Source organism: Sturnira hondurensis, unplaced genomic scaffold (assembly GCF_014824575.4).
Source record: "Sturnira hondurensis isolate 20B ecotype Veracruz unplaced genomic scaffold, ASM1482457v3 Scaffold0023504, whole genome shotgun sequence".
NCBI classification, from domain to species: Eukaryota; Metazoa; Chordata; class Mammalia; order Chiroptera; family Phyllostomidae; genus Sturnira; species Sturnira hondurensis.
This window is the reverse complement of record NW_028096135.1, coordinates 342,115-355,859: the sequence shown is the minus strand read 5'-3', so window position 1 is coordinate 355,859 and position 13,745 is coordinate 342,115. Positions and strand designations below refer to the sequence as shown.

The 13,745-nt window shown below is 42.6% G+C and overlaps 1 protein-coding gene across 1 annotated transcript in view; it reads right to left on the bottom strand.

The window, feature by feature from the left end:
* The window catches only part of MPP1 (MAGUK p55 scaffold protein 1), a 37,056-nt gene that overhangs the window by 8,924 nt on the left and 14,387 nt on the right, over positions 1–13,745 (bottom strand). The window contains exons 2-11 of the mRNA XM_037037837.1: positions 13,363–13,506; positions 12,733–12,811; positions 11,694–11,779; positions 8,551–8,619; positions 6,767–6,963; positions 5,178–5,284; positions 4,527–4,607; positions 3,515–3,595; positions 1,596–1,798; positions 1,268–1,342 (exon numbers count right to left, since the gene is read on the bottom strand). Of these exons, the coding sequence (XP_036893732.1) occupies positions 1,268–1,342; positions 1,596–1,798; positions 3,515–3,595; positions 4,527–4,607; positions 5,178–5,284; positions 6,767–6,963; positions 8,551–8,619; positions 11,694–11,779; positions 12,733–12,811; positions 13,363–13,506 (1,122 nt within the window). The remainder of the gene's footprint in view (positions 1–1,267; positions 1,343–1,595; positions 1,799–3,514; positions 3,596–4,526; positions 4,608–5,177; positions 5,285–6,766; positions 6,964–8,550; positions 8,620–11,693; positions 11,780–12,732; positions 12,812–13,362; positions 13,507–13,745) is intronic.

The window sequence follows — 13,745 nt, the reverse complement described above, 5'->3', positions numbered from 1 at the left end:
TTGATGTTTCTCTCCCTCTTTCTCCCTCTCTTCCCCTCTCTCTAAAACCAAATAAATAAAATCTTTTTAAAAAGTGACAAAATATTCAACTGCCTATAATACAAGATAAAATACAGCCCTGGCTGGTGTGGCTCCATGGGTTGAGCACCGGCCTGCAAACTGTAAGGTAACCAGTTTCTTTCCCGGTCAGGGCCCAGGTGGCAGTCAGGTGCCCGGCCGAGTGTGTGTGAGAGACAACCAATTGATGTTTCTCTCGTACATCGATGTCTCTCTCCCTCTCTTTCTCTCCCCTTCCCCTATCTCTAAAAATAACTAAATAAAATCTTTTTTAAAAAGATAAAAGTACAATGAGACTCATACTATTTCCCTTTATTAGGCTGGCCAAAAATGAAAGTTTGGAAAATATGATCCTGGCACAGGGAAGCAAGCATTCTCCGAGGTAAATCATCTCTGTCTGAATTCCCAATTCCCAAAGCGTGCATGCTTGGACCCAGAAATCCTGCCTGGAATTTTTCCTACCGACAGATTTGCACACCTGTGAAATGCCACTTGTACAGGGCCATTGGTTGCCATGTTATTTATAATAGTCCAAGTTCTAAAACAACCCAAATGGCTCTAAGGGAATAGTGACACAAAACAATGCCGCATACACACAATGGGAGACCATGCAGGCACTGAGACTGAAGAAGCTCTCCACACACTGATTCAGGAAGATCATCGTGTTCAGTGAAAAAGCAGGGTGCAGCAAAGTGTGTGTGTGGTGGATGTGCAGCAGGTAGGAACTGCAGAGTGGGGAGCAGAGGAGACCTTTCACTATATTCCTGGCCTCCTTTCTGCTTTCCCATGCTTCACACATCCACCCCGCACCACAGGGTGGGTTCAGTCTCCTTCACAGTACCCCCTGCTCACCCTACTTGAGCCCACATCATACCAAAGTGTCAAGATTTACCCAATTGTCCATCTCTGCCGCTGGACCCTGGGCACTTCTGGAACATTGACTGTGTCCCCGCTACCTAGCATGGTCATTGTCCAGCTAGTGGTCCAGCTAGTGTCTGCTGAGTGAATCAAATGTACATAATATATATGTCCTTTGGCTTCTTGGCCTTGCAGGAAGGATAGCGGTAATCAGCAAACTCATAGGGGATTTGGTCACAAGCTGAAGCGGAGCTACAGCCAGTGCTCTGGGTAATGATCTGGACTGATGTCACAGTCTGGACAGGCCTAGCGAGTGAACCCCTACCCACCCTGCACAATCCCCCCTTCCTACCTGAGTGCCCTGGTCAGTAGGTGCGATAAACACAATGAAAGGTGAAAGTTCTGCTGTCCGAACAATCTTTAGAGTCTAGAAAAGAGGAAGAGAAAGGAAGAAAATATTTTTTAAAAAAAGTTAGCTGTCATGATGCATTCCTGCTAGTAAGCATCTCTGGGCTTCACTGACCCCAGCACCACCTCCATCATTTCCAGTACTACTGTTCTTCTTCCATATGACCCCACTGAAAGTACATGAAGCAAATCTGAGCTCCCCAAAGATTCCCATGAGCTTTGCTCTTCAGCACCCCCTCCCCATCCACTCCTGCCTTTCCATGCCTACCCACCTGAGGCTCGATGTCCAGGATGGCAATCTTATCCTGCTTATGAATCTGGTGCACGGTTTCAAATTTGGTGCCAAACATATTGCCCTGGTAGCTGCCAAACTCCAAGAACTCATTGGCAGAGATGCTCCTTGTCATCTCTTCCGTGGAGATGAAGTGGTACTCCCTCCCGTCTTCTTCATTCTTCTTGGGCAGCCGTGTTGTATCTGCACACAAGAACCCAGACACCTGACAAACCCAAGGCCCTCACCATGGACCATGGTGTCTGCTGAAACCCTAGCTGCCTTTAGTGCAGAGAGAGGGTTTTCTCCCACGAAATCCTTAAGGGCTGACAATAGGAGATGGGACATATCAGGAAATTCCCCATCTGCCCAGAACAAATGTAAACTTCAAGAGGCAAAATCCAACATAAAACATTCCTATCACCATTTTCCCTAACATTATGTCCCATGTCTCAAACCACCAACCCCAGAATATTGAAGTTTGAAAATGGAGAAATGACAGGTGGAGATATTTTAAAAACAGATCTATAGGCTATGGTCAGGGGTTTTTGGAAGTATATTTAAAGTTTTCGTAACTTGGAAAGAAGAGTACTTCAGTTTTATTTAAACTTATACTGTTAACTATTAGAATGTTCTTAAGTCACAACATCTAGTGTTGCTCATATAAATTGTGCTCTAAGTAAATGTGCTCCAGATATTGCAGCTTGAAACACAATCCCCCCCAGTCCTCCCTAAGGGATCTCCCCTGCTTTCCACCCTTTTCATCATCTCCTTTCCAGCTTATAAAACAACACTTCTTCTTGGATCTGAAGTTATTTTGACCTATCACCCTCTTTCTGTAGCTCCCTTCTCATTCAAAGTTATTAAGCCACGAGGCTATACTGGTTGTTTCCACTTCTGGACTTCCTCACTCACTTCTCAACCCAGGTCCATTTGCTTTCTGCCCTAGGATGTCACAATGGCCCTAAAGGCAAAATGGAGAAGCAAGGAATAAAAAAATACTAATATCGGGTTCAGAGCCCCGTTTTCTACTTTGAGAAGGAGACTCTCTTCCTGGGAACATAGACAAACCATGCTATGCAGATCCACTTCTGGGAATGTAAATGATCACCCCCCCCACCTGACCACTGGCCAGATTTCCCCCTCCCGGGTGCTGCTGCAGAGATTGTGCCTCCCCTGAGCACTGCTTTGATTTAGGAGACATTTCATGAAAATTAGAGAGCCCAGCCATCAAATGAAAGTGAAGTATCTAAGGAAATTACAGTACAGCCACCCAGTGGACTAGAAGAAAGTTCTCAAAGTGATTAAGGCACATGAGAAAATGTTTCTAATGTAAACTAAAGAGAAAAAGTTTTAAATCTTGATAACATATTACTTAATTTTTTATTTTTTCAAGAAATGTTATTTTTTCTTAAAATTTCTTAATTTTAATAAATTAAAAATTATTTTATTTATTCAATTTTAGAGAGAAGGGAAGGGAGAGAAAAAGGGGGGGAGAGAGAGAGACATCAATGTGCGGTTGCCTTTCATGGTCCCTCCACTGGGGACCTGGCCCACAGCCCAGGCATGTGTCCTGACTGGGAATCAAACCAGCGACCCTTTGGTTCACAGGCCCGCACTCAATCCACTGAGCTACACCAGCCAGAGCACATATTACTTAATTTTTTAAAGCAGGATAAAATTGTTTACTACTGCTTCTGTTATGTACATGAACAGCACAGAAGAGAATAAGAAAACACAGTTATACTGTTAGTTGAAGTGATTATGGGTATGAATTTGTATCTTTCCTAAATTGTGTTTTGTTTTTATAATCAAATATTTAAAATAAAATCACCAAAGAAGGACTACTACAGTACTGCAGATGGAGAATGGTGCTCCCGCTTGCCCTCTGAACTTCCTTCCCCCCACCAAGTTACTTACATGGGGCAGGGTACTCAAACTTCTCCGGGTCCTGGCTGAGCAGGGCATTCTTAATGTGGCTGCGACCCACCCCACTGGCTCCTTCAGAGGGAGAGAAGAAATAATCCGGTTTGCTATGATTTTAATGAAGGCTTCCATTTTTTCCCCAAATTAAAAGGGATAGGAGTAGGAACAGAATATGGGTTTTCATCTCTCAAAGCCTGAAATCGCCAACAGGTGAAAGTGAGTTGGCGCAGCATCTGGGTTGGGGTCAGGTGCAAGCGTGCCTTTAACCACAGGGGGATTAGGGGCTTCAGGCCCTTGTGTCCCAGCTGGGTAGGGAGACTCTTCTAAGGCCTAAAAATCAGGACTCAGAACGTAACTGTTATTTCCACAGAGGAACCAGCTAACGCATGAGGGTTTCCATTGTCTAAGAACCTTTGCTTTACTGAGCTCTCCCAAATGAATGGTGCTGAATTTAAGCTAGAATTTTTATTGGAAACTTCAGTGGAACTTTAATACAGATCTAAGCAACTAATATTTTAATTCTAAAGACAGGGAGGTGAGCCAACACCCACACACCTGGGATTGGAGCAAGGACTCATTTCATTTAAAGGCTGGGGCTCATGTGGATGACCAAAGAGCTCCAAATAGTTTCCAGGGACACTGATGTTGCTAACAAAGCACTCTGACATGTGTACTTTACAAAAAGCACAGGACTAGAACACCCGTACAGCCAGCTAGATGAACAAAGCCAAGCCCAGTTTAGGACTGGCCAGCACCGAACCCAACCTAAAAGAATTAGCTGCTGAAAAACCTGTTAGTTTCACTTGTGCGGTGAGCCCAGATGAGGTTAGAACTCAGAAAATTCTTTATACCTGTTCTACACAGAGAACCCAAGAGACCTTACTTCTTTTTTCCCCTCACTGGCTTATCTTTTTTGGAAAGAAGGGTTATATACTGCAGGCAGGAACAAAAGGACAAAAAATGTACTCTAACTAGCAAAGCAACACGGAGGGTGACGAGGAGATACCGATCAGCACCAGGGTCTTCCTTTGGAATGCAGGGAGGCGAACGACTTCCTCATAGGAAACAACATCCAACTGGTCAAAAACTAGAGACAAAGAAAACCAAGCAATGTTCACTTCTGGAGCCGTGGAGAAATCACGCCAGAGGATTTCAGTTTCTGTTATTCTCTGCTGCCCCTGTCTGCACTTAGAGCGGGATGGGAGGCGTTTAGTAAGTGGTGCATCATTATTCCTTTGTTGTCTACAATCTGCTTGAAAATTCATTTACGATTTTGGTATATTATATTTCCAACCATGGTAGGTAAAAACCAAAGCCGGAATTAGTTCTCAGGAAAGCATGCTATTCTCGGGGGTTGTTCAGACCTTCCAGCTGGTCATGCTGATGGTAATGCCACACTGAGAAAGGGCTGGAAGGCTGTTTTGTTGGTTACTTGAGGGGTGAGGATGCTGAGTAGGTGAGAACAGACCACCAGTCTTTGTTTACATGTACTGGCATTGTCTCACTGATTACAGTGAGCTTGGGAAATGAATGTAATAAAAGAAAACCAGAAGAAATGGCATGCTTTCAGCGTAGCACGTGTTCCACTAAGCACCACACCATCTCTACTTGCCAGGAGCCTGCAGAGAGGAGGCCCAGGAAGCTCAAGAAAGCTTACTTGAACTGTGTTTGGCCAGGTACTTGTCTTTGTACTTCTTCTTCTTCCCAAAGGGACTGCAGCTCAGGGCTTCACTTGGAGCAGACTGAGACACACTTGCCACCCTCCTAGTAGGAAAAGAGGACCAGGGATGTCAGTGAACTCCCAGTGTGAGTCCCAGGATCATTCGCCTGTGTTGTGACAGAGCTCAGTGATTGAACTTGGCCCTGTGAACCAAAGGGTTACCAGTTCGATTCCCAGTTTAGGGCACACACCTGGGTTGCAGGCCCGGTCCCCAGTAGGGGGGGCGTGAGAGGCAACCACACATTGATGTTTCCCTCCTTCTCTTTCTCCTTCCCTTTCCCTTTCTCTCTCTAAAACTAAAGAAATGAAATCTTAGGGAAAAATCCAGACTCATCTGCCTCCTTCCCTTTGCACTTGCCAATAAACTTCATGCTGTTCTTGACCCCTCTCCTTCTCTCTCATACCCTCTGCCATCCCCTCATTCTCTGTGTGTCTCTAACTCTTCCCCTTTCACCCTCATCCTCTACCTCTTAGCCCCTCACTTTCTCTGTGTGTCTCTCTCTGAGACCCACCCACTTGGTCTCTCAGCCTGTTTCTCTGTCTCTGCCAGCACCCCCTCAACCTCCCTGTATCTTTCTCTCTCTCTCTCTATCCATCCACCCCCCTATCCTCCTCCTCTCAGCCTCTCTTTTGTGTAGAAGGCTCTGGGTTTGTGGTGAGCAGGGTTTAGAGCTTCATGGAAGTGAGGAAAGAATCAGCTGAACCAGTGTGTTCACTGTATTCTCAGTACCACACTTGGATTTGAGTTGCCTAGAGCTGAGGCCTCCACAGAGAGGTGCAAAGAGCCCCGCTGGAATGGCCAGGCTGTGTTAATGGGAGAAGGGTGGTGGGCATTCAATTCCTCCGGGACACATTTCCATTGCCAGGTATTTGGACACCCACATAAGAACTCTCCAAAGAGGTGAAGGAGATGGGTGAGCCCTGGGAAGGAAGCCCTGGGCAGCCGTCCCCGCATTAGTCTGGATGGCAGCTGGCAGGGGGCTTTAGGCCTGGCGCCTGTCTCTCCGAGCTCATTTGTGATAAAGGTGACACTGCTCAGTGGGGAAAGCATTGTCTCTGTATAAGTAGTCCTGGTTTGACCAGATAAATGTATGGCATAAATGTTGATTCTCACTTCATTTTCCTCATACTGGGAATTTGCATAAAGAACACATATTTAAAATTTGACTGTTTTCTGCAGGACTCAGAAGATATCTTCTCAGAAAGGCACCAGCTTGGGAGGCAGGAGGCCAGGGAGGGCTCCAGTCCCGGCACTGCCACTTCCTTTTTAACCGCAGAGAAAGCATTTGAGGAAACAGGCCCACAAACGAAGAGCTATTCAGGCTCCTTTTCCTGTAAAGGTTTGCCAGCTAAGCTTATCAACTCATCATTACCCCTGCCCTTACCCATTATTCCAGGGAAGTGGAGAGGCTGGCTTCGTTGAGAAATGGTACCTACATATGCCATGACAGATTTTTGAAGCCATTAGTTGTGATAGGCATGGGTCCATCCCATCTGCAATTTCCACCTGCATAAAAGCAGCTCACCATTCCTGCAGCTCAGGAGAAGGAATCAATCCTGCTGATTCCTTGGAGGAGCCTTCCACCCGCCCTTGCCACCAGTTACTGTCATCCTTGTTGATAATCTGGATAATGTCCCCAGTAACAAACTTCAGTCCCGCTTCCTTGCAAGGAATCAGATTGTCTTTTTTTGGATCATAGTCAAACTGTGCTCTCATGAACATCTGAAAAAGAAGGCAAGAGGAAGTGCAGTGGCAGCTTGAACAGAATCACCAGCATCAGCACATATAGTAAGTGGTGTTGGGACTGAATGAATAACACAGAGGCAAGAATGGAGGGGGGAGCTGGTGTGGCTCGGTGGCTTGAGTACCAGCCTGCGAACCAAAGGGTCACTGGTTTGATACCCAGTTAGGGCACATGCCTGGGTTGCAGGCCAGATCCCCAGTGGTGGGGGGCGCACAAAAGGCAACCACACACTGATGTTTCTCTCCCTCTCTTTTTCCCTCTCTTACCCTCTCTCTAAAATAAATAAATAAAATATTTTAAAAAATAAGTAAAAAAGAAAAGAACGGAGGTGGAGCTGAAGTGACTGGAACTGGTTACTGTTGTGTTTGAGGAATGGTCAGACCTGAGCCCTCCAACAAGAAGGTATAAAATGTCTTTGGGTTATTGGGTCTGAGTTGGTAACCCCTTGACCCTGCAATCTAGTTCTATGCAAAAGTTGTCAGTTACAATGTATGGGTAAGTATGTTCACCACAGAATTATTTATAATAATGAACTATTGCAAACAGCCTAATTTTCCAATAATGGGGAATTTAGTTAAGTTTTGGTCATCTACTGCATATGTGACCATGCATTTATAAAAATCAATTTGTAGAAAAATGTAATGCTCTCGCGAATGATGCTGATATAACATTAAAAGAGAATATCATTCAACAAAAACGATGCCTAGTATACTTGACATTTTTAAAAAGTATTTATTTATACATAGGAAAAAAAACACTGGAAAAAACTACTTCAGAATTTAATACCAGTTACCTCAGGTAGGAAGATTAGGGGTACAAATCCAACCCAAAGGCAGAAGAAAACCAATGAAGAACAGATACAAATGAAACAGAAAATAGAGTTGAGAGAATTGACAAAGGCAAAATTGGCTCTTTGAAGATTCACAAAATTAAGAACACCCTAGCAAGGCCAATTAATAAAACACCCCAGCAGAGAGAACCCAGAAATGTTTAAAAGGTTGTAAGATTTTATGAATAATTTCACACCAATACATTTGACAAATCACCTGAAAAACATAATATGCCAAAAGTGATATAACAAAAAGTTGGAAATAGGAACATTAATATACCTATTTCAGACCATGAAACTGTTATTACAGTAATCTGCAATAGAAACTTCAGAGTTTTTTTTTAAACTCCTTCTTCCACAATCATCTGCCAAAGCCCCGTCCAAGCTATTTTTCTCTTTGAAGGTATGACTGGATATTTTTTTGTATGCTTAGTGTCACTGGTATTTTTCCTCCTATGAATGACCTCTTCATTCCCTTTGCCCATTTTCCTCTTGGAGTTGCAGAATAAGATTATCCCTTCCTTTCCTATTCATTACAAACAGGCAACAAAGTACCAGTCCTGCTAGTGGTCAGAAAGGCCTGCCTGTTTGTAATGAAAGTTCATAGAGCATCAGGCAGCTCTCTGCCTGTAAGATATACAGAACTTTAAAGTTAACAATTGTATCACTTGAAACGAATCTCAACACTGGGCCTGAATTCTGCCATTATCACAACAGAGAAAATGGCGCCACCTACCTGTAGTGCAGGAAGACGGTTTTGTTGGTTGGGAATAACTTTTAAAGAGATCATTCCTTTGGTTTCTTTCTATTAAAAAAGAAAGGAGAAATAACATTTTAGGAAAGGCTAACTTGGATGATTTGGGGTTTCATAAACTCCTTTCCCCCCTTTCAAAGTCCCATGCATTGTTTTTCCCAACAGCCATTTTTACTGTACACTGAAATTTTGTATTAGAACAATTTCTCCTCTACTACATGGAGATGTACAAAGAATAATGAGAAAAACCTCATGATTTCCCCTCCCCACACTCCACCACAAAAGGTCCCCGTAAGTACCTAAAATCAGTCCTGGCACACATATATCAACAACTTTCTCCATACTGATGAAAACATTTACAAATATTTATACATATATACATATTCATATATATGTATTTTTGTTGTTTTTTAAACAAAAATGGAATTGTACTATGTACATTACTCTATAACTTGCTTTGACTTGGTAGATATGCTTCCAGGTCCATGCATGAAGATCTCATTCATTCTTTTTTTTAAAAGATTTTATTTATTTATCTTTAGAGGGGAAGGAAAGGAGAGAGGGAGAGGAATATCAATGTATGGTTGCCTCTCGTGAGTCCCCTGCTGGGAACTGGCCTGCAACCCAGGCATGTGCCCTGACTGGGAATTGAACCGCAATCCTCTGGTTTGCAGGCCCACACTCAATCCACTGAGCTACACCAGCCAGGGCTCATTCTTTTTAATAGCTATGCAGCATTCCACACGATGGATGTATCATACTTCATTTGGCTATTCTCCCTATTATTGCGCATTGTGACTGGTGCCAGCTTTTTTCCACTACAATCTGCTGCAATAGAAATCCTTGAACATATGTCCTTATATTTGTATTTTCATTTCTATACAATAGAATCGCATCATGGAAATGCAGAATCAAAGGATGAGAACATTTTAATAGGTATTCTCAAATTACTTTCCGAAAAGATAGCAATTCCACTTTCTTGTTGCTGATATCAGAGGAAAAGCTTCTAGCTCTTTGGCATTGATTATATTAGCTGTAGGTTTGTCATATATGGCCTTTACTATGTTGAGATATGTTCCTTTCATACCTACTGTGTTGAGAGTTTTCATCATAGAAGGATGTTGAATTTTGTCAAATGCTTTTTCTCTATCTATTGAGATGATCATACGGTTTTTATCCTTTTCAAAAATGATTTTACTTATTTATTTTTAGAGAGAGGGGAAAGGAAGGAAAAAAAGAGGGAGAGAAACATCAATGTGTGGTTGCTGCTCACACACCTCCTGTTTGGGGACCTGGCCCACACCCCGGACATGTGCCCTGACTGGGAATCTAACCAGGAACCCTTTGCTTTGAAGGCTGGCACTCAATCCACTGAGCCATGCCAGCCAGGGCTATCCTTTATTTTGTTAATGTGTCTTTTTTTCTAGTCTCTTAAGGCAGAAGTTGAGGCAATTTTGGTTGAGACCTGTCTTGTTTTCTAGTATAGGCATTTTGTGCTCTAAACTTCCACCTCAGCACTGCTTAAGTGGCATTCCACAACCTCTGATATACCGTTTTTATTTTATTAACTTCAAGGTATTTTATTCTGCAGCCTGTGGGTTATTTTAGAAGTGTGTTGTTTAATTTCCAATATTTAGGGATTTCCAGATATCTCCTGTTTTTGATTTCTAATTTCTTTTTGGGTAGACCATACAGTTTGTATGATTTGAATGTTGGGGCTTGGTTTATGACCTGTCTTGGAGAATGTTTCATGTGTACTTGAGAAGAATGTGTATTCTGCTGTTGCTGGATTGAGTGTTCTGTACACATCTGTTAGGTCAAGTTGGTTTATAGTGGTGTTTACCTCTTCTGTATCCTCACTAATTTTCTGGCTACTTGTTCTGTTGATTATATTAAGAGAAAGATATTGGCCCTGGCTGGTGTAGCTCAGTGGATTGAGCACAGGCCTGTGAACCAGAGGACCGCGATTTGATTCCCAGTCAGGGCACATGCTTGGGTTGCAGGTTGGTTCCCTGCAGGCCAACTCCCAGCAGGGGATGCACGAAAGTCAACCATACATTGATGTTTCTCTTCCTCTCTCCTTCCCCTCTAAAGATAAATAAATAAATAAAATCTTAAAAAGAAGAGAAAGATATTGAAATCTTAGATTGCAATCGTGGATTTGTAGTTTTCTTCTTTCAGTTCTACCAGTTTGGGCTTCAGGTATTTTGAAGCACTGTCATTAGGGGCATCAGCATTTAGGATTGGATCATTTCAAGAGGCAGGGTAAATATGGCCCCTGTTCTTCATCTTGGTTAAAAGCAGAAGTCTAAACAAAAGAGTTTTGATTAAAGCAAATCCCAGGTCTATCCTTAAAAAGCCATGTGACTGTGGGCAAGTTTCAAAACTCTCCAAGGTATAGTTTCCTCATCTCTGTCTCAAGTGAAAAAACACATTTTGGCTCACATGACACTTTTTCCTGAGTTACTGTTCTCTGGTTCATTTGCTGGCTGGTGCCCTAGCAACTCATTCCTGAGTGCCTGAGGTGTGGCTCCTGTCAGCAGTGGCTAATTACCCCATGGGTTCCTTAGTGCTTTGGTTACAGGAATGATCTCTGTTATGTGCAGAGGTGGTAAATGGTGAAGGATCTGGAGGGGCAAACAGGATAGCCAGCACAAACACCAAGCATATGCCTGCCGCATAGCAGTTGCTCAGCAAATATCAACTGAATCTAAAGAGCACACTCAACTCTTCATTATAATATCCCATTTGCTCTTCATAGCAAATCTGTGACATAAGAACAGGGATTACTGTCTTCATTTTACAGATGATTTAGAGAAGTTAATTCACTTGCTCAAAATCACGGGGCTAGAATAAAGTAGAGCAGGGATTCCGAGCTGCCATTAGAGACAAAGGCCTTCTGACACCCAGTCCAATGTTTCTTCTAAATATATGCTCTGGATTATTTGCCTTGTTTTAGAATTTTAGTAAATAAAAGCAGAGAACTCTCATTTCTTACACAGAATAAAGATTAGCAATGGTAATAGACTCCTCAATGAGGTGCAAATACTTGGACAGAAAAATGAGGTACATTGACACCAATGTGGATTCACACTCACAAAGACAATGACATAGCAAATACCCACCATCGCTTTCTGCAGCTGATCTACTGAGTGATTAGTCACATTTGTGCCATTGATTTCTAGGATCTCATCCCCAACATGAAGGAAGCCTACCACAAAATGAAAAATTAGTCCACAAAAGGATAAATGTTCAACTTTGTAAAGTATATGATTGCCTACCCACTAAGCTGTACGCCTGAAACTAACGGAAGATACTACTGAATGTAAATTGTAATTGAAAAGAAGCCATGATCTAGAGCCTTATTATACAATAAAGTACATAAAATACTCAGGATTTTACACAATTCCACCATGAATGTTCTTGATTCCCTTGAGGGATGTATTGTGGCAGGTACTTCACAGTCTGACTCCCTCATCCTTCCTGATGTCAGCACTCCAACAACAGAATAAAAGTACCTCATCTTCAAAGTTCCCTGCAACTAGAGTAGCTACCGATCCCAGGAGGCTATGATACACCTATACATGCTAAAAAGAATGACAATGCAAGGCAGAGAGCGCAGTAACTCTCATTCACCAGCAAGTTCGAGATTTCTTTGTTGTTTAATTAAAACCCCAACATTCTACCTAATGGTAAACTTAATCAGTGTTTAGATGCTATGTGAAAGAGTACTTACCAAAATTTGCACCACCCTAGATACAAAACTAAACATAAAGCGTAGGAGCTAATGGAGTAGCAGGTAATGTTTAATTTCTCAATTTAACTGCCAGCTCCAGGAAGTACAGATGGTCTGTTTTCTCCAGGACTGTGTACTCAAATTCTAATGCAATGGGTTGTATACACTAATTGCTCAAATATTAACTAACTAGAAAAATATTGGTATATATAAATAGGTGTATAAGAAATGTTCAGAGAGACAGATGGTGGCACTGGGCAATTCATATGAAGACCTCATCACACAATTATTCTAAAGAGCCAGTTACTGAGCCACACACAAATCTCTTGGCACACCTACAAAAACATCCCCAGTTTTGAAGAATGGAAGCTTCATGTCTCTCACCACTGCAGTAAATGGTCACAATCTAGGAACTGCACATAGTGTACCTTGTCTATGGATCATGCCACCATGAAGGATTCTTGCCACCGTACAGGACTGCTTTTCATTCAGCTTCAGAGTGATTCCCTGAAATAAACACAATGGTACAGTATTCTTGCTTGCTTGCTTGATTTATTTATTATCATTTGAGAATATGCTCATTGATTTTATAGAGAGAGGGGAAGGCAGGGAAAGAGAGAGGGAGAGAAACATCAATATCAGCAGCAAACATCGATCAGTAGCCTCTTGTACGCACCTTGACTGGGTATTGAACCTGCAACACATGCATCTGTCCTGATAGGGAACTGAGCCTGCAACTTTTCAGTTTATGGGATGATGCTCCAACGAACTGAGCCATGCCAGCCAAGGCCAGCTTGCTTTATTTTAAGCTCTTTCTGAGGTTATCTTGAAGAAAATCCAGGGCAATTTGTCAAAAGAAATATCTTCCATCTATACCTGGGGGAGTCCTCAACTAGAATGGGCATGAAGCCTGCTTTGAGGAGGAGCTTGAGAGGGAGGTAGAGAGACAATATGAGAGCTGGCTGATGCCCTAACTCAGCCTTCTGAGTTTCCTTCAGTGGCCCAGTGACTTACGTGGTTGACAGTAAGCAGTGGGTGAATATATGACAAGGGATTACCATAGGCTCTTCTGTGACCTTCTCAAACTGTATGAGTCGCACCTTCCGCACCTCCTGCCCCTTAGCCTGGGTAGGGCTACCTGGGGCAGCAGACCCATTGGTATACATGTCCTCAGTCACGGCATTCAACTGGTGTGACACGGCCTGTCAGGTCAAAACAACAGAACAATGTATGAAATAAATGGCAAAGGTCCACTGTATTCTGTAACTGCAATTCTAAAACCCAATGGCTCTGAAAACCAACAGTTATAAGATTGGCATCCAATCTCATTTGAATTTATGTGAACCTGTTTGTAAGCTTTACTTATCCAATTTTATAGACATGTTTATATAGTTTGCTGCAGAAATATGAATGTGTTTGACTTATATATAGGGTGCTTCCC